At 43.2% G+C, this 27,294-nt stretch overlaps 1 protein-coding gene across 14 annotated transcripts in view; it reads left to right on the top strand.

The window, feature by feature from the left end:
• ARNT2 (aryl hydrocarbon receptor nuclear translocator 2) overlaps nt 1-27,294 on the top strand; it is a 174,765-nt gene that overhangs the window by 78,436 nt on the left and 69,035 nt on the right. For all 14 annotated transcript variants that reach the window (XM_079123414.1, XM_079123415.1, XM_079123423.1 and 11 more), the window contains 3 exons: nt 22,615-22,717; nt 26,516-26,581; nt 26,926-27,011. In XM_079123414.1, coding sequence (XP_078979540.1) covers nt 22,615-22,717; nt 26,516-26,581; nt 26,926-27,011 — 255 coding nt within the window. The remainder of the gene's footprint in view (nt 1-22,614; nt 22,718-26,515; nt 26,582-26,925; nt 27,012-27,294) is intronic.

Raw genomic sequence — 27,294 nt, 5'->3', positions numbered from 1 at the left:
CTTCTCCTCACTCTTCAGGGCACATACTGACCAATTCCCAGTTCCTAGCATCAGACAGGTGTCTTCTCTCCCAGACAACCAAAGAGAATCCTAAGTGAATGCACCACATTTAAGCTGTCACAGAAACACACTTAGCTGCCTGAAAATGGCCCTAGGTACCATGATAGCAGTGCAACTGGGAGGTCATTGCTCTGAAAGCTCACACATCCCAGCTCTACACTAGTCAATTCCAAGTTTGCAAGGTCAGAGGGCAGAATCTCCACTATGGCCAGGAGAAGAAGAAGGAATGAGGGTGTGCTAACACATACCCCAGGAGAACCCCAGAAAGAGCATACAAAGCCAGTTGTATAAGATGCAACAAAGGACAGACAGCAGGCAATTCATAGGATGTGTGTGTGGGAAAATAGCTGGCAGTTGTCAACTTTCAGTCTCAGCCCACCCACGGCAGCTGGGCCTTCTTCCTAACACTTTGCAAAAGAGGGTAAGGACAAACTGTTAAACTGAGCCATGTAGTTGAGTCCTTCAATGGAGGAATGTAGGCAGATAATTGGCCCCACAGGGGTCCTGTGAGCTGAGCCCTCCACCCTGGTGGTGTCAGTTCTGGGAAGAAACAGTCTGTTTCCAAATGTCACTCATGAAAGTCAGTCCATGAAAACCATGCTTTCTAATACATAGCTTATTTTCTTTGGGATATCAGAACTTAGTCTTTGGACTGATGCCAGAATCTGAAATCCTAAACATGCTCAGCAGTCCATTACTTGCCATATTAGGTAACATAGAAGGAAAAAAATTCAGATTTTATCTCGTCAACTGTTAACACTGTTATTGACTTTCTGTTTTTTTGCAATAGAAATAAAACATTTTAATAGTAAGGAAAGCATATTTATTTGATTTAGACCCATTGGAAATTGCCCAATTGTGTAGTAAACACTTAGGTTACTGGAAAAAGCCCTTAGAGGTGGGTTGCCAGAGCTGCCTCTTAAATTCACGTGAGAGTGAAATCTGAGAACCGCAGGGCTGGTTGTTTTTCATCTTTTCACAGTGACTTTCCCACTAGAAACCACAGCCTCCTTAGATCTGTTATCCCAGATGTTTTTTTGGAGCCAGTTCAGTTCTTTCTCATTGTTAAATATTTATACAACCTGCCTTGTTTTGCTTCACCACATACATTGCATGCTGATGCTGCTTAAACTGTTTTGTGTTTTTCTCTCATATTTTATGTTGAAAGATATTTCATGAATCTGGACAGATTTCCAGCCTGGGCTGCTGGGTTCATTATCACTGTAGTGTCACAGCTGATAAAGGAGCCAGGGGAGTGTTTTTGCACATGTTGCTGTCTCCAGCTGAAGGGCTTGCTTTCCTGCACACTCTTGTGCTAAGCTCAGAGGCCAAAGGGTAACAGTGGGTAGGTGAGGGGGTAAAGGGGAGACAGCCAGGGCAAGTTGAAGTATTCCTGCAAGTTGAAGTATTATTGAATCCAGGTGGCTCTGTTGACAGTTGCAGTCTATGGCCCTTAACCTTGGGTAATTAGCTAACCTTCCCAGGCTCAGTTCCTCACCTATACATGCAGACCATTATATGTCTAGTCCATGACTGCTTTGAAGCACACCTGACATGACATTTGGGATAGTAGTAAAGATTTCATTCATTATTTAATATTTGAAAATGGCATTTAACTACTAATATAGATTGGTGGTTTTCCAGACTTTCTGTCTTGCCCTGCTTTATTTATCCTCTTACTCCTCAAATGTGTCTTAGGATTTTAGTGTTGTTGACAAGGGATGGTGGGTGGCCCCCTTTTAAAGGGCGAGTTTGCCCCTTCTACCCTGTGCTGGAGATGATCATTATAGGTTGGGATGGAGGAGAGGGGAGTAAGGCTGTGCTTTCTGTTTTCCTCTCTCTGTCCCGTTCTGTTCTTTCATTCATTCCAGCAGCATACATGTGTTGAGCAGTGACTAACTTTGTGCAGGATGCTGTGTTAAGTGTTGGGGTATAATGATGAATACAACTGATGTGGCCTGGCCCTCATGGAGTTTACAGTTTGTTGGGGAAGAGAGAAACCAAAGAAATAATCACACCCAATACACACAACACACTGTGATAGGCATCATGAAGAGAAAGTCCATGAGGCAACAAGAACCAATGATACAGCATCAGACCTCTCCTGGTAAGTTAGGGAAGGTCCTCCTCAAAGAATGCAGCTTAGAGATTTGGTAAGGAGCTAAAGGCAAACTAGTGAGGGAGTGTAAGGCAGAGTGGGGGGCTGCTTCTTCCCAGAACATTTGTAGGCCACTGAGGGTTTCCAACTAGAAGAGTCCCATAAGGGTAAGATGTGAGAAGCTCTCCCTGGTGACAGAGTGGAGAACATGTTGTGGGAAGACCAAACTGGCTGCAAAGGCAGGGTCGAGTTTAGCGGTGGGTATTAGAGTTACCCAGAGAGGGAATGATGCAGGCTTGGGTTGGCTGATTTATGAGCTCCTCTGGCTGCTGTAACAAATTAGCACTTAAAACAAGAGTTGTTCTGTCATGGCTACGTAGGCCAGAAGTCTGAAAGCAGATTGTCAGTGGGGCTAGTTCTTTCTGTAGCCTCTGAGGGAGAATTTGTTCTAGGCCTCTTTCCCGGCCTCTGGTGGCAGCTGACAATCGTTGTGGTTCCTCGTAGGTTCATCCCTTAGTCTCTGTGTCCAAATTTCCCTCTTCTTTTAGATGTACTAGTTGTGTTGGATTAGGATCCAGCCTAATCCAGGATCACCTTATTTTAACTTGATTATAACTATCAGAGAAGGCCACACTTAGGTCCTGGGTGAACATGAATTGAGGGGAATACTATAAAACCCAGTACAGGTGATGAGGGTAGAGGTGGAGAGAAGTGGTTATAGTCAAGAGATTTTTAGACAGAAAAAACAAAGGGCAGAGGTGATTGATCTCGTTCTTTCTCTACCCAAACAGTATTTAAGAAGCTAATATCTTCAGGCTTTGGTTGACCTTTGTTGTTACAGTATGTTCTCACTGACCAAATCTCTTCTACCAATGAGTTTGGTCATGAAGAGAGCAGAAAGCCCTTCCTCAGTGTCCTTGGTTTGTTGTGTTGAATCAAGTCACAAACTCATTCCCTCAGTTGATGCATTTGCATTCACTGATGGATTCCTTTGGACCCATAACCTCATTTGCATAGATCACCTTGGTTGCAATGCACAATGTACTCAGTGTACCCTGCTGGGAAGAAAAATACTCCATGCTGTTAATTTTTTATAACCATTATCACCGTGCTCTGTGAGTCAACATTGTCACAATCCCAGGAATGAGTTTTGCAGGCCTGTGGGGCCTGTGTGTTTTTTGCTTGCCTCACCATCGTGGCATGGTGCCCATTCAGAGAGGAGCTTCAACACAAGTAGTACCGTGCTGTACAGTTCCTGTGCTGCTGCTTCTACTTTTCTTCATTTCCTTCCAGCTGGACATGCTGTTAAAACCTGTATGTTTAAGCCTGCCTTTGGTGAAATAAAAAGTAGCATATTCCTCTCCACACCTCTCAGATCTGGCAGTACTTAGAATTCAGACACACACCCAGACTCAAGCAGGCAGTTCAGCTCTTTGGGTGCTCCTCATCAGCCCTGAGCCTGGTCTTCTGTCTCTCTTTGCCTGCCTTGTTCTGATCATCAGATGCCTGAGTTCTTCCCACCTCCCGCTACCTTAGGCCAGACCTGCCACTTTGCTCTCTCTGCATAGACAGAAGCAATGCTGGACACAATCCGGAGTCATGGACAGGCCCATTTTCTGCTGAGAACAGTGGCAGTTTGCTGTGGCCAGGGTTTGTTCAGATGCAGCCTGTGGATCCAGGGTGGTGGCTGAAGCAAGAGATGAAGTTGGGAGATGGGTCAGGATGCTGGAGGGGAGTGGAACAAGTAACATATGCTCAACAGGTAAGGGAAGTTTTCTTCCAGCTTAGGACACACTCTGCTACAATAGGGACCTCAGGCCTGTCTCTGCCAGTCTGCAGGGACATAGTTTGGTTCCAGATACAAGACATAGGTGACTGGTGCTCAGCCATCATGCCTATGGTTCCAGAGGCTTCCTTTGTACTTGAACCTTGAAGCAGGTACAGGGTGCCCCTTCCCTTTGTTGTCTCTTTTCTCTTTGTGTCCTCAGGTCCTACCTGAGTACCTATCATGCTATGTCTAGAGAAATAACCTGTTGGGGAAGGGATCATAACCTTTTGGGGATGGAGCATACCTGGGCTTTGCAAGGTTTGGTGAGGAGACTTGCCAATTCATTAATGTCCCCAAATGATTGGATTTTCTATACATAATAGGCCTTCCTCTGCAAGAAAAGTAATTGAAATGCTTGTAACCTCACCAAAGAGGGACATACATGGAATGATGGCAGCCAAGGGTGCAAATGGAACAGCCACTACTGTGAGCTTGTTGCTTATTTTATTTATACACAACCAACTAGATTCTCCCTTTTGGCATTAGAAAACAGACAGCTTCCTCTCTAAACAGGGTTCTGCATAAGTCAGTCAGCAGAGCCCTCTAGCCTTTCTGAGCTTGACTATTGTGAATCCTGAAGCCCTATGTAAGACTGGAGGGAGGAGTGCCCTATAAGGCCAACTCTTACCCAAGCTCCTAAGAGCAGTGTCTTTGTCCTTAATAAAGTGAAATGAGAAGGTCAAAGACTTCTTAATTGGGTCAGTACATATATTTTCCCACCCCATCAAAAATATATGAGAGTTAGACTTGAGAACCCTAAATCTCACTTTAAATTAATGCTATTTAACCACATAAAGGAATCATTGGTGCATTTCTTTAAAATGCTGAGACTCATCTTCTGAAGATCAGTTCTTTATATTACCATTTTTGTACCATGACTTTTCCTAAAATAAGGAATATCCAAGTAGTATATGAAAAACATTTATTACAGCTTCACATATAAGTTTTAAAAATTCCCAGCCCTGGGATGTAGCGCAGTGGTAGAGCACTTGCCTACGATGTGGGAGGTCCTGAGTATGATTCCCTGAGCACCAAATCCACCACCCCAGGAATGGTTCTCAATCTCAATGCACATCAGAATTCCAATAGATCTTTTAAAGATTCAGATGTCAGGGATCTATCCCATTTTTCTGCACTGTATTAGGAAGCCCAGCTGTCTGTTTAAAAGTAACCCTTATGGTTCCAGTGTGAACCAGGGTTAAGAAGTACTGCATTTTAACATGACCCCTGCAAAAAAACAAAGTACAAAGGAAATAAACCACAGATAAAATAAAATACAACCCAGTCTGTTCTGTATCTAGGAGAGAAATTTCAGGAAGATGAAGAAAAATTTTTGTTTAATGTACCACACCAACAGAATGTTAAAAATGCAATCAGTGACAGTTGAAAAATGTGCAGTATCAGCATTTTAAACCCTATTTTGCAAGTCCTGATTTCTTAATAAACTATCTTTTATTTTAACTTTGAGAGCCAAGAAGTAAATAATCAAAAGCCATTTTTTTCTCCTTCTATAAAAGGAAACTTTAGCAAAAATAACCTAGAAGTTGTATTGTTTTTAGGCAGATATAATTATTTTTAGTTAATTTGGAACATTTGAAAAGACATTGAATCATTGCTTCCTGCTGGTATGATTTAGATTTCAGTAATAGTCTCACGTGATGGTCATATTTTGTAAAGCTTTGGTTAAAAATAGCTTGATTGCAAAAACCCAAGCATGATCAAGAAAATTAAAATAGTTTCCTCTATCTTCACCAAAGAAAGACACGTTTCCCTCTGAAATGTCGTGACTCATGCCAAATGGTTAAATAAAAATGCATATATAGCACTGATCTTTCCTGTTTATTGCTTTTTCAGTAGAAGATAATTGAGGAAAACATCTGCATCCAGTTTTCCCTTTTATTTTTGTAGACTCTTTTCTTATACTCCAACGCAAAGCCTTCTCTGCCAGTCATTTACTCGGGCAGTGATCCGACGAATGAATGACTTTCAGTTTTCCCCTTTTGGGTGATGACATAAATTACTCTCCAGTGAGCTATTTACAAGGTCATTCTTTAGCCCTGAGTTGAGTGCATACACATTCTGAGGACCTAGAATCACAAGAGCTCTGCATTGTGGGGTCATACAGCTCCCTCCGTGATCACCAGTTTTCAATATCTGCAGTGGCAGAGCTGCCACCTCCACAGAGAGCCCTTTCCACTTTACAACAGTGCTCTTGTATTCAGTATGCAGACCCTTCCAATAGCCTCTGCCACTGTCTTAAACAGCACAACTTACATTGTTTGATGGGACTAGAGGTCTGCAGACCCATGAACACACCACTTGCCAGGTCTCAAGCTGAGAGCAGGGACATTGGTAGCAGATTCTGCCCTGTGTAGAGTGTTGGTTCCACCCTGGTCAGCTGGTGGTCTTGATCAATGAGGAGGTTTCCCTGAGCTCTACTTGCTCATTACAATTGGTGTCAAGACCGTATCCGATGAATCTTATGCATCTGAGGGCTCAGTAAATACTTACTGCCTTCCTTATCCTTACTGTAGGTACCTTTGTCTTTGGTGGAGTTCCCTTGACACAAAAACCGGACAGGAATTCATGCACACATTTGCATAAGCACCCTCAGGAGAAAGTGGAGAGGGAGAAGATGCATAGGTCAGGATGGGTCAGAGGAGAAGTCAGGCAAAGATGTATTTCAGGAGAGTTCTGATCCATAGGGACAGAGCTCAGGAGTGTACATTGCACACATTGTGAGCCCCACCTGGAGGCAAGAGTAGGCTTTTGTAACACTGTCCCAGCAGTCATCGTTCATGGGCCTTGAGGAGGTGTTTAACCCCCAGACAAGTTTAGGTCAGGCAACTTCTAGGACAGTCCTCTGGAGAAGATGCAGGTGTGAGCTATTAGCAGCATCCAGGAAAGGGATCCACTTGTCAAACTGGTACAAGAGATCCTGAGGGTTTGGGTAGGAGGCCTGTAGCCTTCTAATTAAGGAAGCTGCAGATGAAGCTGACAATCCTGAGGCTTACCTGCAAGAGCAGCTGAGGTTTGCCCAAGACAGCCTGACAAAGCCAGTCTCTGGAATGTTGGGGCTGGAGATGTGTTGTTGTGGGCTCCCTGGTCCCCCTCTCCTCAGGGATGCCAACAACTGAGGCCAGACCCTAGGGGCTTGGCCTCCAAGATGAAAAGGCATCTTCTTTATAAGAGGCAATTATATGTGTTTAATTCCACAAATAGTGTTTCAGTGCCTGTCACTGTACTAGAAATGGAAGATATAGCAGTAGATGACAGATATGGTCACTGTCGATGACAGAGTACTCAGTGTGGCTGGGGAAATGGACAAATGCCACACAGTGAATCTAGAATTTAAAGGTGATGTGTTCTCAGGGAAAAGAGTAGGAGGCTGCAACAGTAACAAGGGACCCTAACACCCACGTTGGAGGAGGTGGAGATGTGAACTGGGGACAGGGACCGTAAGGAAATGACTCTTAGGCTAAGAACTGGAGGATATGAATGGATGAAGAGGCAGTATGTGGGGCCTTGGGGCATTCCTAGCTATGGGAATAGCCCTGTGGCACGGATGGGATTCATGAGCCTGGGAAGGGGAAGGCTGCCATGGAGCATGACGAGGGGGAAAGGCCAGCCAGTGACAGCTCTAGGGGGCAATTTTGCATTTAGAATTCATTTGTGGTACAAGAAGCAAGCCCTGAAAGAATGTTTCCATCATCTGATTTGTGTGTTTATACATATCTGTTCTGATGACTGGGAAAGAAACGTGTTATTTTGAATCTAAGAAGAGCAAGAACTAATATTTATATTCTATATGAGGTGACTTCACAAATATTTCTTATTTAATCCTCATGGTAGACCCCTTAAAAACATTTTTTTTTTCAGATATGGATATCCTCTGTTCCGGCATCATTATTTAAAAGTCTGTCCTTTCCGCTGGATTGCACAAGCACATCAATTGTCTGTGTATATGGGTCTGTTTCTGGACTCTGCTCTTTTGTTCGTCCTTGATAACAGCATTTCTGTCTTCTTAAAGTTGGATAGTTAGTCCTTCAACATTGTTCTTTTCCAGTGTCTCAGGGGTCCCTGTCCTTCACTGTCTGACATCCAGTGTTGGAGAGCTGTTGTTTGACAAAGTTGGGTGACTTTAGCAGGGAGGGTGGATGTAGTCTCTGGATGGAGCGTATGCCTATGTGATGTCCCTTGGCATGCCTCTCTTCTACCTCTGCAGTGGCTCAGTTCTGCCATCCCTGAAGTGGTCTCCTAATTCTTCTCCTGTAATCTTAGCCTCCAGTTTATCACAGTGACCTCGGTTTTTGTTTTTGTTTTTCTGCTTTTCTGTGATTCCTGGGAGAGTTTCTCAAAGTTTTCTCCTAATTTATTAAGTTTAAAGCAATATCATTCACTGTTTATTGCCTTCAGTTCTATAATCATGAAATTCCATCTTTCCTGGTCCCAGGTTTTCTCTTTTATTTATGAAAGTTCTTCTTAAATACCACTGATATTTTGCATTTCAACTCATCGTCTTCCTTCTTTGGATCTGTTTCATGGAGTAGGGTGATACTCCCATTTTTTAGACCACTTCATTTTTTAAAAATATTCCAAATCTTTTCCTGCATTAAGCTTTCCTCCCCTCCTTTTAAGTTTCTAGTATTTAATAAGATTGAAATGATCACATTCGGTGTCTTTCTCTGAAGCTCAGTGTTTTGGGCTCAGGGTACACTGTAGCCAGGGGCAACCAGGTGCTCCGGTCCTGGTCGCCTGAAGTTAGCAGGGCAGCCCCCATTCCTCTCACTGGAAGTGCACCTTGGAAGCAGTCACAGCAGCCTTTTCTCCTCTGCTTGGTGATTGGCTGCCTTAAATCAGGGTGATGTGAGGGCCCCTCCCTAGCCTTTTTGTGCCCAGGCTCTAGGCCACTCATCCTTTGTGTTCCTGACTCTGTGCTCTCCCTCTTGGAGGCTTCTGTTAGTAACTCTTACATTTCCTTCCCAGTTGGTCCATTACTTTGTACAGTTGCCCCCCAGTATCTGAGGGGCATTGGTTCTAGATCCCCATAGAGATGCTCAATCCCCTTATATAAAATGGTGTAGTGTTTGCATATAACCTATATACATCCTCCCATATACTTTACATCATCTCTAGGTCACTTTTATCCCTGATACAATGTAAACACTATGTATTTTAGATTGAATCTTACGTGTCCCCTAAAGATTCACAGTACTAACTAGGCTTGGTTGGTACTAACTAGTGCCCCCAGAAGGGCACTATCAAGAGGTGGTAGAACTTGTAAGAGCTGGAACCTACTCAAATGGTTAGCCCAGAAAAATTTTTCTTTAACTTAAAAAAAAAAAAAAAAAAAACAAGTGGGGTCTAATAAGAGGCCATAATGTCATCAGGGACATGCCTTGAAGGGAATTATGGAACCCCAGTCTTTATGTCATCAGGGCCATGCCTTGAAGGGAATTATGGAACCCCAGTCTCCTCTTTTTCTCTTTCACTTCCCCATCCATTAAGTAAGTGGGTTTTCTCTACCATGTACTGGCACCATGATGTGTTGCCTTGCCACAGGCCCAAAGCAACAGGGCCAACCATTATGAACTGGACCTGCAAAGCCATGGGCCTAAATAAGCTTTTTCCCTTTTAAAATTGATTATCTCAGGTATTTGTTATTGTGACAGAAAACTAATGCACTATGTAAATAGTTTGTTATATCTTATTATTTAGGGACCAGTAACAAGAAATAGTCTGTAAAATTCAGTACAGATGCATTTTTTTAGTATTTTTGATTCATAGTTGGTTGAATCTGCACATGTAAAATCTACAAATACAGAGACAAGGCCAACTGTATTTGTTAAACCATGGTGCTGCTCATTCTTGGTTCTACCTCATCCCAGGTTCAGTGTTTCTGCAGAAATTCCTCAGTGTCTCCCTGATCTAATTAAGACCTCTTGCACTGTTTTTCTGCATGGGTACACATTTTCCTTTTTTTTTTTTTTTTTTTTTTTTTTTTCATTTTTTAATCATTTAATTAGCAAATTACAAAGACTTGGCCCGAAGTTGCCTTCTTGAACTCTAAGTCAGCTGGCCTCCCACCATACATCATGCTGTCTTTCTACAGCCCAGGAGGGATAATCATTTACCATTAAAATTAAAACCCTTGGGCTTGCATTTCTGGCATTTTTGTAGCATGACTCCCCCAACAGGAATGTATTTCTTTAAATCACACTCCAGCATATTCTAAACAGGATGAAGAATTTGTACTTTTGTCTGCAGATTAAATAGCAGAAGAGGTGCCGACTGGGAAAGACTGTGGGGTGATGATTTTATAATGAAGAGCAGAGCAGCCTGCTGCAGCAGGAGGCCCCCCCTGTGACTCCACATCACATTTGGAATGTGAATGCAGGAGAAAGTTCTGGGCCTTCACTGAGAGCACTTGGAGGTAGTAAAGATGGCATGGGTTGTCCTTCATGTTGGAGCCCCTTGGTAGGGATGCCCCCGCCCTGCCCATGCTCCCATCTTAGTCTTTTCATTGCTCATGAGAGATTATATCTTTGATGCTCTTGGCAGACTGAGGCTGCCCTTCTTTTGCCATCCTGTTTGCTGTTCCTTGCCTCGTTAGCAGCTCATTAACACCTTCTGCAGATGGTAAGGTGGGGGGAATGAAGGCAATGACATGCAAACCAGACCACTTGGCAGAAAGGCTCCTTATGCCTGTCTGTGGGATGGGAGCCTTAATACTTACAGTGCTCACTTCCTTTTGCCAGTCTTATTCAGGTGCCCCAGAGTCATCTTCTTTTGTTACTCCATAGCTCACACCCCAGCACCATTTTCCTGTGTCAAAACAAGAGGGTTCAGGAGGTTGCTTTCTTCCTGGTAGCAGTGCTACTGGTGGGTTGGTCAGGAGCATGATCTGCTCATCGAAAATGACTTTGGTTGCCAACTGCTCCTTCTTCCCAGTATGCTTTTTGTGTAGATTGACACTATCCCTGGATAACCAGGCTCTCAGTCCCCAACATAGAGTATTCTCTTTCTCTGCACATTGGCTATAAATGCTTATCTTACAAGTTTTTGCTTTTTAAATGTAACTTCCTGATATTTATATTTTAAAATGCAAATCATGTGAATTTCCCCAGGCAGACGTTTTGCTTTTACAGTGTGATCTGGCCTTTGCAAAGCACACTCAATATTTATTGTCAACAACATGAAGGGGCAAATGGGGCCATTGGAAGCATAGTTCCTAAACATCTGGAGTCTCTGGCTTTTCTGCCTGTGTGACAGACAGCAGTTCTTGAAAACTTAACTCTTATTTCCCTTCCTGGAGTTCTGTGTCCTACCCTGGGCCCAGCCCATCTCCAGCCTTTCACCCACTGAGCCCCAGCCCAATAGGACTTTGCCTCATTCTCAGACCTCTCTCCACTGTCCAACATCCACCTTCCCTTGGCTTGGGGCAGCCTTTCCTTCCAGTTCCACCTCTGGAATCCCAGTTCTCCTTTCTACACCTGCTCTTGCAGGAAGCATCCCTTAATACCCCCTTTATTCTCTCGATACTTACCTTCTTTCTTTCCTCTGTGCTGCTTTTGCACTTTGTGCAGCCTTCTCCTGGGTCTTCTCCAGATCCTAGGTAAGAGAATCTTATAGTTAGGTGGGGACAATGTCTTGTTTCCCCCATGAGCTGCTTTGCATGGTGCTGTAGCTTGTATTTCATGGTTTCTGTTGGATAGATCCTTGCTCCCCACCCAGCCTCTAGATGTTCATGAACTTCTATGTACTCTCTTTTGAAAATATTATTTTGAAGAAAAGAAAATCAATTGCCTGTGGCTTTGGAGACCAAGGAGACCAGGAGGTGGAGGAAGCAGTTTTTTATAGTCCATTTTTATCTGAACTCACCACACGCCCAACATCCTTTACTCCCCTGTCAGTTCGAGTTGCCAGCATCATGTGTGATGTCAGAGAAACCTGCTCAGCACATGGTCTGGTGGGTAGAGTTTAGCACTGCCCATCTGTCCAGCTGGGTAAGGAGGCTGCACTGGTTGCAGCCGGAAACTCTTCCATGCTCAAGTGTCAATGTCCCCAGTGGGCAAATAGTTTGAACTGGCCAGTGGGACACACATAGCCTGCCATTCACAGGCTCAAGGTGGTGTGGAAATGCTTTTAGGGAGAAGCCTGAATTCTAAATCTTCAAAGATCCTTTAGAAAACTGGGAGGAAAGGTACACATGGGACATCTGTAGCAGCATGTAAGGAGTTGTAATTCAGCCACTTTCCAGTTGTGACAGCTTAGCCTTCACAAGAGGTAGTTGTAAATTCATGACAGAACTATTAGAAACCCACGGTGTGAGACTCTGACCTGGTGAACATAGTTCAACCCCTGACCAGAATTTTTAATCTAGGAAGAGAGGCTAGCCACCTGCCTAAGTAACAGGTACTGGTCAGTGCCATGGTGGGCAATATACTAAAAGGCCCTTCCAAGGTTCCCAACCCTGGTTATTCAAACAGATAGTGCTGTGAAGGGATTTTGCTGATGTAATTTAAGTCCCAAATCAGGTAACATAAGAGAAAGCCACAAACATTCAAAGTACATAAAGAATTTGATAAGTCTTGACTGGTTTTGAAGATGGAGGGGACCATGAGCAATAATCTGTAGTGACCTCCTAGAGTGATCCTCATACAACAGCCAGCTAGGATCTGGGCACCTCAGTCTGACAGCTGCAGGGAACTTGATTCTACCAAGAACTTGAATGGGCTTGGAGGTGGATTCTTTTCCAAAAGCTCCAAATAAGAGTATAACTCATCCAATACCTAATTTTGTTTATATGAGACCTTCAGTGGAGAACCCAGTTAACTGTGTGAGCTAATAAGTGGGTGTCATTTTAAACTGCTCAGTTTGTGATCGTTCACTACAACCTGTAGACACTAATATAGATGCCGTTCTGTCAAGAGCATTCCCTGGGCCACAAGAGATTTCCAGAGGAATAGGACAGGATCCCTACTCTGAAAAGATTGCAGCTTGCCATGACCATTAAATAGTTGGATATGGATTTGAAATAATGGAGCAGCGTTATAAGGTAATTATGATTGTTTTTTCACTGAGAACAGTGTGAAGAAGAAAGGCCTTCTTCACAAAGCAGGAATTTAAGAGAGAGGGGAAGTATTTTCTCACAGATTTCTTATGATTGATTTCACTTTCATATTAGTCTCCACGTGTTCTTAAGAAGTTGAGCTCTGAATGTGGCTCATGGAATGTTCTTGGTGTAGTGTTAGCCTTGGAGTAGTTCAGATCAGAATAATATAAGATATAGCCAACTGCTCCAACTGGGCCCTGAGAAGGCATTTCTTTAGAAGAATGGAGCTTTCTCCCTCTGCCCCCTTACTGAACCAAACTCAAAGAAACTTAAACCCTGAATTGCCAGGTCCAGCTGCATCCCTCCTCCAGACTGGGAACTAGATACTGCATTAATAGCATATCATTTTTTTTTCCAGAGGACATTTTGGAACATTTCCCTCTACTGCTAAAGACAAAACATAGCCCTATTTAGGAGTGACAGACAGGAGGCTTGTTGGCCTTGGATCTACCTGAGTTTCTTAACCTTCATGGACTGGCATCCATATCTCACTAGTTCCCCCTTTGCTCTTTGCTGCCACTTTGCAAAGAGTGAAGATATATATGTAATTTTTTTGCCCACATCCGCACACCTTTAGAATGAGAAGAAACTCTACTAATACCTATGCTGGGACAATAGGCAAAAGTCAGGACTGTCCTAGGCAAAACCGGAAGGTGTGTTTGCTCTAATCATGCCTGCCCCCAAGAGAAGCTGCTCCTTCTATAAGCCCACCCAAATATGGAGGTGAACCCATTCCCAAGTCTCCTAGGAATGGCCGAGACAGTCTAGAATGATCCAAAGTTTTCTACTAAATTGAAAGAAAAAACTGAAAAGCAATAAACAGGAAGAATTACTAAATCAAACCAAAACCAGATTTTCCAAGTCTAGATCTCTGATCTTGAAAGAGACACATACTGGCCACAGTCCCCTACAGTTGGCTAACCTCCTGGCCCTCACTGCCCATCTGCTTCTGTTTGGTGGGTGCTGCCTATCTTCAGTGGGGAACAGGCTTCAAGTTTCTGAGAACAGTTGAAGAGATAATCTTCACTCTATTATTTAGTGCCTTTAGGTTTATTTCCTCATGGGAAGAATAAAGCCTCCATGGGGCTGGCTACCAAGAAGTGGGCATTGCTAGGAATGTCTGTCTAGGGCACAGGCAGATAGGACCTGCATTGTCCAGAAACTATTCAAAAACAATAATAGAACCTACTGAAAGGTAATCTGCTTTTTATTACTACTGTGCCCCAGCAATTCTTGGCATACCAATGATACAGTATTTTTCATCTCTGTCTGACTGCCCTTCTCCCTGATCCACTTTGGTGCACCACTGTAACCAATTTCCTAAAGTTGTTATATAGATCAAATAAAATAGTACATGTAAATCTTTCATAATACCTGGGCCTTAGTAGAGTGTCAGTGAGGGAGATGTTGATTCCTTTGTCCATCCTTTCTGTCAAAGGCCAGAGAACCTCATATTAGGCTGCTTGATTTCAAGTGACAGTAACTAAAGTTCAGGCATACACAGAAAAGGCAATTTATTGGTGCTAATGACTTGAGCAGCAGGAGAGTACTCTTTGTTTTTTGTTTTTAATAGCTTTTTGGAATTAGTTTTATTCTTTCAGACCTCATTTTCCATGTAGCTGATGATGGTCATTGCTGCTGAAAAAGAAAAAAAAAAAAAAAAAAAAAAAATGAGGGAGGAGGTAACTAAGGTAACACTTACATATGAAGGACTCTGATTGGATCATGTCTGGTCTTGGGACCCATCACCATGCACAGAGGGTGGGCAGGTTACTATCATCAGCCCAAGTCCTCAACCAATTGCCATGACCAGGGAGGTGGGATCTTATAAAAAGATAGCAGCTTCTTTTTTGACTATCAAAATGAAGGAAAATAGCATGGGAGCTTTTTTTCAAAAATCTTTGCAGTGGGGTTGGTAATGGGTAATGGAATAACAAATGTTCCTATATAACTCTATAGCCTACCCAGAGTCCCTTTCAGTTTGGGGAAAAAATGGTTTGGCTACAGCTTTAGAATTGATGTATTTCTACCCTTCGCCATTTCTAAATACCTGCCAGAGATGAAAGAAATCTGAGGAAAAGATATCCATCTGCTGTGGTCTGAATGTTGGTGCCCCACCCCAAAATTTCTATACTGAAACCTATCCTCAGTATATTACTAATAGGTGGGGCCTTTAGGAGGTGATTAGGTCACAAGGGCCTAATCGGGATAGGCACCCTTATAGGAAACTTGTTTGCTCTCCTACCCTGTGAGGATGCAGCAAGAAAATACCATCTATGATGAATGGGCTCTTAATAGATACCAGATATGCCAGTGCCTTGGTCTTGGACTTCAGAGGCTCCAAAAACCATGAGCAATAAATTTTATTGTTTAGAACTTACCCAGTCTTAAGTACTTTATTATAGCACCATCTTTAGCCCATTCTCTCCCAGGTTCATTGGACATAACTCATGGCTCTGGAGTTGGTTCAGGAGCAGTCCTTAGGAACACTACTTGGATTCCTGTGCTACGGTGGGTGTTTTTTGTTTTGTTTTGTTTTGTTTTGTTTCCTGTGTGCACAGCTGCTGTGATGGCTGGGGTCAGCCTTTTGAGAATGAGAACATATTGTCACTGGAACAATGAAACATCTTTCAGCCTCTGTGTCCCCATTTCAGGGGGCCCCACAGTTTTGGAACCACATCACATATTGTCCATCATTGGGCCGCTGCTTTGTTTTTGTTGCTAAACATTTTTTCTTGCTTTCTTCTTACTATCTTGGTTTTCCTCCTTTTAACCAAGATAAAATGTTTCCAGTTTTCTTAAAGATTCTTTTGATGAAATGATTCTAATTTATATTTGTTTTTCTCTTATAGCCTGGGGAGCATTTTTTACATGCACAAAGTCTTCTTTTGTGATCTTATCCAAGACAAACTTTTGATTTTTCTTTTTTTAAAAGTTAACTGCTAACCAAAATAATACTTCAAAATCAGGTTACTGAAAACAATTGTGGAAGGGGCCTCTCCTCACAGAAAAAGATGCTCTGTTTTGGGAATTTTTATGATCATTCTTCTAAAACAGGAGTCAGAAAATGTTTTTTGGTAAAGGATCAGATAGTTAATATTTTAGGCTTTGTGGTCCAAATAAGCTGTCATAATTACTCGGCTTTACCACTACAGTATGGAATTAGCCATGGATAATAAATAAAAGGCATGACTGTTTTCCAATAAACTTTATTCATAAAAACAAGATTGGGGGCCAGATTTGAACTTCAGGCTATAGTTTGCTGATCCCTGTTCTAAAACAATTTCTGTATTTTAGCTGTCTTGGAAAAATTATAGTTAAAACTTTGAGGTGGTGTGGGTCATAATTTTTATTCCCATTTATGGGGTAGTAAAACTGAATATAAGTTTTGACAGCAGGGTTTGCTGAGCTCTTTAAAGGTAGAATAGACTTTGGTATTGATATCCTTAAAAATATTCGATGCAGTGATTCCATTTTTGAGAACCTACCATAAATGGTGTGTGTGTGTGTGTGTGTGTGTGTGTAGATATTTTCACCACAGCATTATTTGCTGTGTGAAAAACATGGAAACAAATTAATTATCCAATAGTAAATTATTCACTCAAAATAATAATATAAAGCCCTTAAAATAAGATTTGTGACAAAATCTTTATGAGTTTATTCTAAGTGACATGGAATGGATATATATATCCTTGAGACCTCAGTTAATTAAAATACAGAGTAGATTTACAGAAAGTATACCTAAATGTCAATAGTGGTTTTTCTGTGGAGATTATCTGGGATTTTTACTTCATGAGTATGTTTTGTGGGGTGGGGCAGAGAGATAGTTTTCTAAAAGATCACATTAGTTTTAGCATATAAAGGCATTTTAAGGAGAAAAATGAGTAGATCAGGTTCTTCTATCTTCTGGGCTCAGGCAGTTTGCTACAAGATTCTGAGCTAGCCAGAATGCCCTGTTTCCTAGAGAAACCAGGAGACAGGGGCTGGGCCAGGCCAGTGGTGGCCCTTCAGGGATATCTGAATATAAAATTTGAAGTGAAGCAGTCATAGGTGACCCAAGTTCCCAATCTAATGGTGGGAGCAGGGGCCTGCTGAGAGGAGAGGAGCTCACCAGAACAGAGGAAGGAGGGCAGGTGCTGAGTTGGAGGTGTTATGTGAATCTCCATGTGGATGCTGAGACCCATGTAGGGCTTGGAGTGAAGAGAAAGACTGGGGATGATGAGCTCCAAGTGAGGGAGAAGTGACCTAGCAGGTGGGCATGGCAGGTGTTGTGAGTGGGGAAGGAGCAGGAGTGAGGCCAAGCAAAGCACAACTGCTTTGGGAGGAGCTGGGGAAGGAGGAAGAGAGCCACCTGGTCTCTGGCCTCATATCCTTCGGGTGTGGGAGCAGGGACCTTCTCTCTCGATGAGGGACTGCTGCTGGAAAGTAGTGCATCAGTCTGGCTGCTGTGTAGGAGCTGAAGATTTTCCATGAGGAACCAAGGACATAAAAGTTGGTTTCTCTCAGGGTGGGCACTTACAAGGAACCCTCGAGAGCTTTAGGAGGGAGGTGAGCAAGGAGTTTGAACAGGCATCAGTACTCAAAGTAGAGATGGCCAGGGTGGCTGGTAGTTTTAGGCATCAGACAAGAAGAGCAGGATGGGATGCATGATGGGATCATCTCAGAGAAAGGATTGTGGAAGTCCTCCCAAGCCCAAGGATGAGAGTGGGGGTGTAAGGAGGGACCCTGAGAGGAGTCAGCATTGGCCTGAATTGCTTGTGCCTCTAGATGGATCCACAGGGAACCACCCTGGGAATCCAGACCCATGTTCTAAGCTGGCCCAAGGCTTCTGTGAGTCAGAAAAGATTAGGAGTGGTGTAAATAGAGCCATGTCTCCATGATTGCTTCCCTGTTGGGAGTTCCATTATAAGCTGACCCAATACCCTGTAGCCTGTGGACAGAGACTTATTCATATCCCATTGTGCTGAGACTCAGCCCAGTGTCTGATGGACACTCACCTTCAGAAATCTCTACTCCTTTTAAATTTGTCAGAAGTCCAATTCACACACAAACTTTCAGGAATATACCTACTAGATCAAGTCAGGCACTCTTTCATCCCAGAGGAGCCCAGAAAGGGGGCTCATTGTGCCCAAGGAAACTAGAGAAGCATGCAGAGAAATAAACGTTGAAGCACTTGTCTCTCAGGGTCATGACAGTAGATCATGGAAATGTGTTTTTTCATTTCCTCATGTTCCACCACTCATGTGCTACACAGCTGTGATTTATTTTCAGAGCACACTTTGGAATTTGACAGACCCTCATGCTGGCCTGCTTCACAGCTGAAACCATTTGCCATTTGGTAAATGAGAAAGCAAATGACAATTTACACTAAAAGGGTTGTAAAAAGATACCGTCTGTGAGACAGACAGACAGATGTCAAAAACCTGGAGCAGCAGAGAGCACAGGAACAGCAAAGCTCAGTCTCCTCCACAAAGCAGTGCTAGGACCCTCCCAGACTGAGCTCCTGGCCTCTGAATGGAGGTGAATTCTAGTGTGCGCACTTGGCTTATTGGTGGCCACATCAACAGTATAAGCACGATGGTGATTGCTGTTTGTGGGTTTGGTGCTGTGCATCCTACAATCCCTGGGAACACATGAAGAAAATGACTCTCTTAGTGTTGTGTAGTGCTGAGGAGAGCAGGCTGATAAGACACAGTCCAAGAACATAAGGGCCCAACAATTTTAGGACAGAACTGTAAAGCACAGCATGCTACAGGATGTGGACTAGGGAGGTGGCTGCCCCGTGTAGCACACTTTTATTTCTCTACCTCCTCCATTTAGAACAGTGGAACCGAGGCATAAGGCCCATTTGATTTCAGTGACAGGAACTCATTTGACTCTCAGGGGCTGGTCTCCAGTCACGTTCTCACACTTACTCTATCATGGCACTTACCTCTATTTGAAAATCTATTCTATTTTATTTTATTCCATTCAACTCTTTATTTTTGTTATTTCTCTCACCCATTAGAATGTAATGGACCTAGGGCTAGGGAGTAGTTCAATTGGTAGAGCACTTGCCTAGCATGCATGAGGCCCTGGGTTCAGTCCATAGCACACACACAAAAAAGAATACAATTGCCTTTGCCTATTTCTTTATGCATACATCATTACCCAGCAGGTTGCAGTTGTTGAGTAAATATTTACAATGAGTGAGGTGAATGATGATTGGACAAAGGGACTGTGCTGCTCAGGGCAGAGGGAGCTTCCAGAAGGCCCAGAGATGTGAAAGGAAGGAGTGCCTGGGGAGCAGTGGGTTGACATGAATATCCAGGGCCTGAGTGGAGCAGTGAAGAAGCATTTGGTGAGAGGGAGGTGTGAAAGTGAGCAGAGGCCAGCTTTCATAGTTTTATATCAGGCTGCAGGATGCAGATTTCACTGGAACTCAACAGTGAAGAACATGAGAGGTTTTCAGGAAAGGGTGACATGACCATTTGTTTTAAGTCTGCTATGTGGATGGATATTTGTCTCCCATGTACAAACCACTTTCATGTACACTAATATTTTACAGAAGAAAACCTCAAAGACCAGTGAGGCTGAGTGCCTCGGGTCTCAAAAATGATAGAGCCATGATAGTAGGAATGCAACAGTCAGATTGAAGGGTGCAAGACCTTGGGAAGGGACACCCACCTTGTTGCAGCCATTCTCCCAAATAATCAGTGAGTAGGACAGAGCTGAGGCATGATAAAGAGAAAGCAAGTGCATGGGCCGAAGGTGTATGGGAGGTCAATTGACAGAATGTTGGTGACAGATCAGATGTTGAAGTGAATTTTTCATATTCTTTCTATAACAAACATTTGTAGAGCATTTTATCTGAGCCATGTACAGTAGTTACATTGTAATATTAATTCACTTAATGCTCACAAGAACCATCTGAGGAAAGTACTGTTGTTTATTTCATGCTACAGATGAAGAAGCTGTATCACACAGATGTTAGGTAACTTGCCAAAAATCATGCAGTAAGTGAGGAAGACTGGATATAAAGATAGGTAGTTGAGCACTAGAGTACATGCTCTTAACTGATCATTTTAAGCTTAAACAACTGAGTAGTAATGGTGCCAGTGACTAAGATAGGAATTGTGATGAAAGACAAGTTCCAGTTTTGGAGCTATGAATTTTAAGTGTCTATGAGATGCCCAAGAGACACTTGGACACAGAAACTTCCAAGAGAGATCTGCGTTTAAAAAAATAATAATTCATGATGCTTGTTTAAAATGGTAAGAAAGCTAGAAATGGTGGCACACATCTGTAATCAGCAGTTTGGGACTCTGAGGCAGGAGGATCGCAAGTTCAAAGCCAGTCTCAGCAACTTAGCAAGGCCCTAAGCAATTCAGTGAGACTCTGTCTCAAATAAAAAAAGGGTTGGGGATGCGGCTTAGTGGTTAAGTGCCCCTGGATTCAATCACTAGTATTAAAAAGAAAAAAAAAAAAAGTAGGAACGACTGTGTTCAAGGGGGTCAGGGTGATAGGTACAGGAACTGCTGCAATAGGGTCTTTGCCACTGGGTAAAGAGGTCAGACTCTACTGTGACTCCAACAAAGACAAGTGGGGATTCAGGAGCAGTGTGGGTCACTGTGGTCAGTAACAAGGGTGAGGGATTTTTGCCAAATGCTATTAGACAACCTCCTGTCATCACAACAAGATACCTGAAATAATTAATCTGTAAAGAAAAAGGTTTATTTTGGCTCATGGATTTGGAAGTTCTAGTCTAAGAATGCATCAACCCATATTTTGAGGCTCTGGCGGGGGTGCTGGATGACTATGCTGGGCAGCACCAGCTCCCCTCATTCTTGAGCCAGGAAGTAAAAGGAAGAGGAAGAGACTGGGCTCCCACAGTCCCTATTATGGGCACATCCCTAGTAACCCAAGGACCTCATACTAGGTCCCGTCTCTTAAAGGCTTTACTGCCTCACAGTAACGCCACCATGGGACACATGGACCTTTGGGGAATATTCATTCAAACCACTGCCCTGACTTAGCAGGACTCTTTCTCAAACCAGCTTCTATAAGGGAAGAAGAGGGAAGCCTAAGTTTGAGCCTTGTCAGACGGGTTCCAAGGAGCCTGACCACAGTTTGAGTCAAAGGAGAGAAGCCTTTGTCTGCTGGAGATGCTCATCTCCCTGTCATCAACATGTGGAGGTAGTGTAGTCAAGGATCACCAGGGGTCCCTGGGAAATGGTGGAAAAGTAAAGGGCCAAGGCCCCAGGAATGCCAATACCAGGGCCAGTAAGGGCTGGGTTGAGAAGAGAAGCCAACAGTAACAAAGGTGTTCCAAGGAGGAACAGGTCAAGGAGAGAGACAAGATGGAGAGGAGCTTAAAGGTGATTGTTAAATTTGGCAACAGAGAGGCCTATGGCCTGCACTAGACAGTATCGGCAGGGTGTATACAGTGAGGCAGATTGCAGTGAACTGAGCCTTTGAGAGGAGTGGAGGTGCCAGCAGTGATGTGGATGGAACATCCTAACTGCAGATGGAGAGGGAGGGCAGGAACTTCAGGGTCAAGATATATTTTTGTTTGCTTTTCTCCCTAAAATGAAAGAGATATGATGATGTTTAGATACTAGAGGAAATAGTAGGGAATGAAGAAGTTAGAAATAACTAAGTGGAAAGATGTTGGGAATGGAGCAAAACCCTATTGGGGTGTGAAGAATACCCTGAGATTCAGCACTTTCTCCTCTGAGAGGGGAGCAGGTGGGTGATGGAGGGAGGGGAGGTAGAGGGACAGATTGTATGCAGCAGTAAGAGGTAATAGGACTCAGCGAAGGCAACTAGATTTTTGACTCAAATTTCCATGTTGATGGCAATGCTCTTGCTGATGTTTAGGGTGTATTTTAGAGGTGAAACTGTCTTTGAAGTATACAGTCAGATTTCCAGTGGTGTAAGTCTAACCAACAAAGAAGATGGAGGTTTGTTGTTAGAGGTGTAGACATAGGGTGTCCAGGAGTGACCACCAAAACCTCAGAGTGGATAAAATTGTACAGGGGACTGATGTATGAGAAAAAAAGGTGGGGAGAGTGGAGGAGCAGACAGGGAAAGAACATAGAGTACTGTACAGAAAGCCAAGGGATGGGAAGATTATTGAAAAAGGTTTAGCATATAGTTGTGTAGAGCTCAGCAAAGCAGTTAGGAAAGCACATATTACATTTAGCAATGAGGAAGTCATTGGTGACCTTGGCAAATGTGTTTTTAGGGAGCGATGAAGGAGACAGCCAAACTGGAGTGACTTGAGGCAATGGAATCGACAGCAGAATGGTGAAGTGTAGATTGTTCTGAAGAAAACAAGGCATTTTAAATTATGCAGATTTCATCGCTCTGTGAGTTTTCTGCCAAAGAATGTTGGGAATTCCAAGAAACAAATAATTTGTGCGGCCCCACTTGTTCTTATTGGCAGAGCTTTGGAGAACACTCTTCCCTATCTCTCCTCCTCCATCTTCCAATCTAAGGCTGAGGCTGACCCCAATGTCCTTTTTCTCTTAGGCCGAATCCTGGATCTAAAGACTGGGACAGTCAAGAAGGAAGGGCAGCAGTCATCCATGAGGATGTGCATGGGCTCACGGCGCTCCTTCATATGCAGAATGAGGTTCGTTTGGGGCAACAGAGGGCCATCGCTATGGTGAGATTGCTCCCTTCTGATCTGCCATTAAGACCCTTGACTAATCGCCAGGTGCAGTGGTGCATGCCTATAATCCCAGCAGCTTGGGAGGCTAAGGCAGGAGGATCATGAGTTCAAAGCCAGCCTGAGCAACTCAGCAAGGCCCTAAGCACCTTAGTGAAATAAAATATAAGAAGAGCTGGGGATGTGGCACAGTAGTAAGTACCCCTAGGTTCAATCCCCAGTATTAATTAATTAATTAATTAATTAATAAAACACCCTTGACTAGTGCTTCAAAGGTCATACATGCTGGTTTGGTTTCCCTCTGAAGACTTCATCTTCTTCTCCTCAGCCCATGAATATACAGACTTCCTGATCTGTCCTGTTTCCCTATATCCTTCTTTGTCTGGTTTTCCACTCTCTTCTACCTTGTCCTAGATTAATATCCCCTTCTTCACTGTATCTTTGGACTTTCTACCCATTCTTCAAGACCTTTCTCAAATCAACCTCTCCAAGTTACTATTCCATTTGTCAACATGTCTTGTATTAAAACTATTGATTCCTCACTTATTCGTATATCTCCTGTGACAACTCATAAATTTTTTTATTTATCTCTATTGTATCTGTCAAATTGTTAATTGATATTCTAAATGTAAATATCTTGGCTTCATGAATCAGTTATAATGCCTTGAAGATAAAAGCTTTGATTTAAACCTCTTTGAGCCTCCCTGACATCTTGCAGAGTGTTCTGTACATGCAGTTATCCCTCATGTTTGGTTCCAGGACCCCTTACCAATACCATAATCCACAGATGCTAAAGTCCCATATTTAAAATGCCATACATAGTATTTGCATATAACCTATATGTATCCTCCCATGCATAAATCATCTCTAGATTACTTATAATTAATGCAGTATAATGCTGATGCTACTCATTCATCATTCATTCATTTATTCAACCAGTTTATATAGAGGGATCACCTATGCTGGGATTCCTTATGGTGTGGGAAGCCAGTGTTAAATAAAGCATTATGGGCCTGCATACTACTTATTTCATGGGAGTGATACACAATAGACAAAAAAAACCAGGTTAGTATACAGAATGTCAGATAGTGGAGGAAAACAAGGCAAATTTAAGGAGTAGAAATAGTAGGCCTTGCTCGTCTACCTATTGTGTGGGGCGAGTAGGGACATCCCTCACTGATCAGATAACATTTGAGTAGGGACCCAAAGAAAGTAAATGAACAAAACATGGAATATCTGGGAAAAGAGGACTCCTGATAGAGGGCTGAGCCCATATTAAACACGCTGGGGCAAGAATATTCTTACATGTTCAAGGAACACTAAGGAGATTACTGTGTCAGAAGTAGGTGCTAGGCGAGAGCAATGGTGGGAGATAAAGTCAAGAGATGGTAGATGTCGAGTCGTGTTGACCTCAAAAGATTTTAGCTTTGACACTGCATGAGATGGAAAGTCATTGGAGTTTGAGTATAAGAGTCACATGTTCTGAATGACATTTAAAAAATTGCTCTGGCTTTGTGTGGAGAATAAGCCTACAGGGGACAAGGCTAGAAGCAAGGAGACTACTATAATAATTCAGGTGAGAATAATGATTGTAAGCATTGCTCAACTTTTGAACATATTTTAGAGATGGAGCCAGACTGCAGGTAAAGTATAAGAATATGAAAGAAGTTATGATAAGTCTGAAACGTTTACCCCTCCAAGTTGAAAAATGGAACTGCCATTTACTAGGATGGGAAGATAGTAGAGGACAAATGTCAGCCCTTGTAAGATCAAGATGCACAACAGACAGCTAAATGGAGAAGATGACTAGGCAGTTGAACATGTAATTCTGGAAAACAAGGGAGGAGCTGAAGATATGGGCTTGGGGATTTGGGAGACAATATTTGAAGCCACAAGAATGAGATGGCATGAGGTCACCTGGAAAGTGAGTGTTGACAGGAGATCAGAGGACTGTTCTATGCACTCCTATACCAGGGAGGTAAAGAAGAGCCCACAAAGGAGACTGGTGGCATCTAGGCAGGCTGGGGACAAGACAGGGCCAAGAAAGTTTCTAAGACTGCCAAGCTGAAGGCAGGTAAGTGAGGCTGATCTTGGCTGCCTCCTCCAGAGCAGACACCTGCCCTGTCATCCCTGGTACATGATCTCTTGAGCAGGCTCTCCCTCAGCACCTCTCCTAACAAGACTGCCTGATTCTATACCCATCCTGGGTTAGCCATCTATCTGAGCACCCATCCTCCCCGCCAAGCTGCCTGACCCTGGGGATATTCTGGTTCTCAGGCCTGGTACCATGGAACCTTCACTAATGTCATTCTTATCCAATTCTTGCTGCTGGAATTGTGACTTGCCACTTGTACATTTGATGGGTACTGTAAAGTTCCACACAATAGATACTTTAAAATAATTAAATAGTTTCTCTTTTTATACTGGGGATTGAACCCAGGGGCACTTTACCACTGAGCTACATCCCAAACCCTTTTTATTTTTTATTTTGAGATAGGGTCTTGCTAAGTTGCTGAGGGTTTCACCAAGTTGCTGAGGCTGGCCTCAAACTTGTGATCCACCTTCCTTAGCCTCTTAGTGGCTGAGATTTCAGTCCTATGCTACCACACACAGATAGAGTATGGTATGCCATTTCTCTTAGTAGCCTGTAATGTGATTATCACTACCCTACCAACCAGATTCATGCCATCACCTGCCTGCCCTGGCATGCCTCTGGGCTGCTTTTTGAAGTGCCAGGCCCAAACTGCTTGGATGGACCTGAGAGGTCAGCCACACTGCTGTTTCTGAAAGCAAAACTTCCTTCCCCAAATAAAACAACTTAATTTCAGCAAGACACGGGCAAAGTCTACAGTAAAGGGCAGAGGGCTGTGCCGGCATCCCTGGGTAGTAGTGTCATGGATTGATCCTGCTCTGAAGGCCACATTAGTGCTGGCAGCTGTCCAAGGCCTCAGAGTATAATTGGACTCTCATCTTTGCTATGTTGAAAATTAAGACATCAGGATGTTACTTGTCGTGTAGTTGGGAAGTGGAAGTGCATGTAGCAAGTAAGCATGCCAAGCAGTGGTCAGAGCCTGGCCAGAGTCCAGGCCTTGGATGTTTAGTGCCCAGATATTGAGAGGATCATGGAGAAGGGAGGCAGGAAAGGGCCGACCAGAGTGGGCAATGTGATGCCTCACATCTCCTGACTCCCAGACAGAGACCCACAGAAAGACCTGATTCTATACCTGTTGGCCTCTTGCTTTCACTCACCCCTGCCTCCGGAGACTGCAAGCTGTGTATTAGAGCCAGAACATTGCAGGAGAGGAGGGAGAGTTTCTACAGCTGTGATACTAAAGCCTGAGAAGATGCTACTGTTCATCAACTGGCAACATCTGTTTCCAGTTGCTGTGTCTGCTCAGGGCTAAAGAGACAATGCTACTGTCATCACCCCCTTCTCTCATTTCCTGGAAGCCACCGAAGTGATCTTGTGGAAGTTAGCATGGCCAGGGTTCTCCTAGTTTTTCTACACCTCTCCAGCTCTGGACTGGACCCTGAAACTCTTTCCATGTATATTGCAAAGTGAGCCACACTCTCCTTCCTCTGATGGCAATTAAAAATTCAAAGGCATGGTAGCCTGCTTCACTTTGGAAGGAAATTGGTCACAGGTCTCATCTGAGTAAATGTGTAAGCATCACTTGAGAACCATATACTCGACACCAGCACTACATGTTTTAAAAATGTATTTGGGTCTTTACTTATTCTAACACATTTATCAAATCTTAGGTGTGGAAATGCTCCTTTGGACCACCTTCCTCTTAACAGAATAACCACCATGAGGAAAAGGTTCAGGTCAGTATCCCTTTCTGATTTATATTTTGAGGTTGTGCTGGCAGATAGTTTCAATACCCTAAGCTGAGGAGTAGCGCAGTTTGAAGAGAGACCTGAGTATAGAAAGGACCAAGAGACCCATACATCAGATGCAGTGGCTGACATGAGAAGTGGGAATTGGTGGAATTTATTTGGAACTGGTCATACCATATAGAAGGAGGGAAAAGAGGATGGTGAGAAGTTGAGATTCAATGTCATAAAGACAGACAAGGGAACCCAGTAGTAGCTTAGATGTCAAAGTGGTTACTGACATCTTGCCTCACTCGCATGTAATAAAAATAATTTCACAAACGTTCTTTCTTTAGGAATGGTCTTGGCCCTGTAAAAGAAGGAGAAGCCCAGTATGCAGTGGTCCACTGCACAGGATACATCAAAGCTTGGCCACCAGCAGGTGAGCTCAGCTGCAAATGCAATCCAGGTCTTTCTGTGGGTCTCTGGTATCCTATGAGGAATATATTCTTAGAGGAAGAGAAGAACAATCGTATTCTCCTTTGTAGTTAGAACTTAATGATATTTATCATTGGAAAAAGCCCTGCTACCTGAAACAGAGGTTTCCAAGAAGAGCTTATTCTATAGAAGTCATCAGAGCCTTAGCAATTCATTTCTAGGTGCTGTTCCCACAGCCTTCTGTAAAGTCAGAGTGACAATTTGAAATCCAAGTCATCAGAAAAGTG

The sequence above is a fragment of the Sciurus vulgaris genome (genome assembly GCF_902686455.1).
Source record: "Sciurus vulgaris genome assembly, chromosome: 2".
Lineage (NCBI taxonomy): Eukaryota > Metazoa > Chordata > Mammalia > Rodentia > Sciuridae > Sciurus > Sciurus vulgaris.
This window is presented reverse-complemented; position numbering and strand designations above follow the sequence as displayed.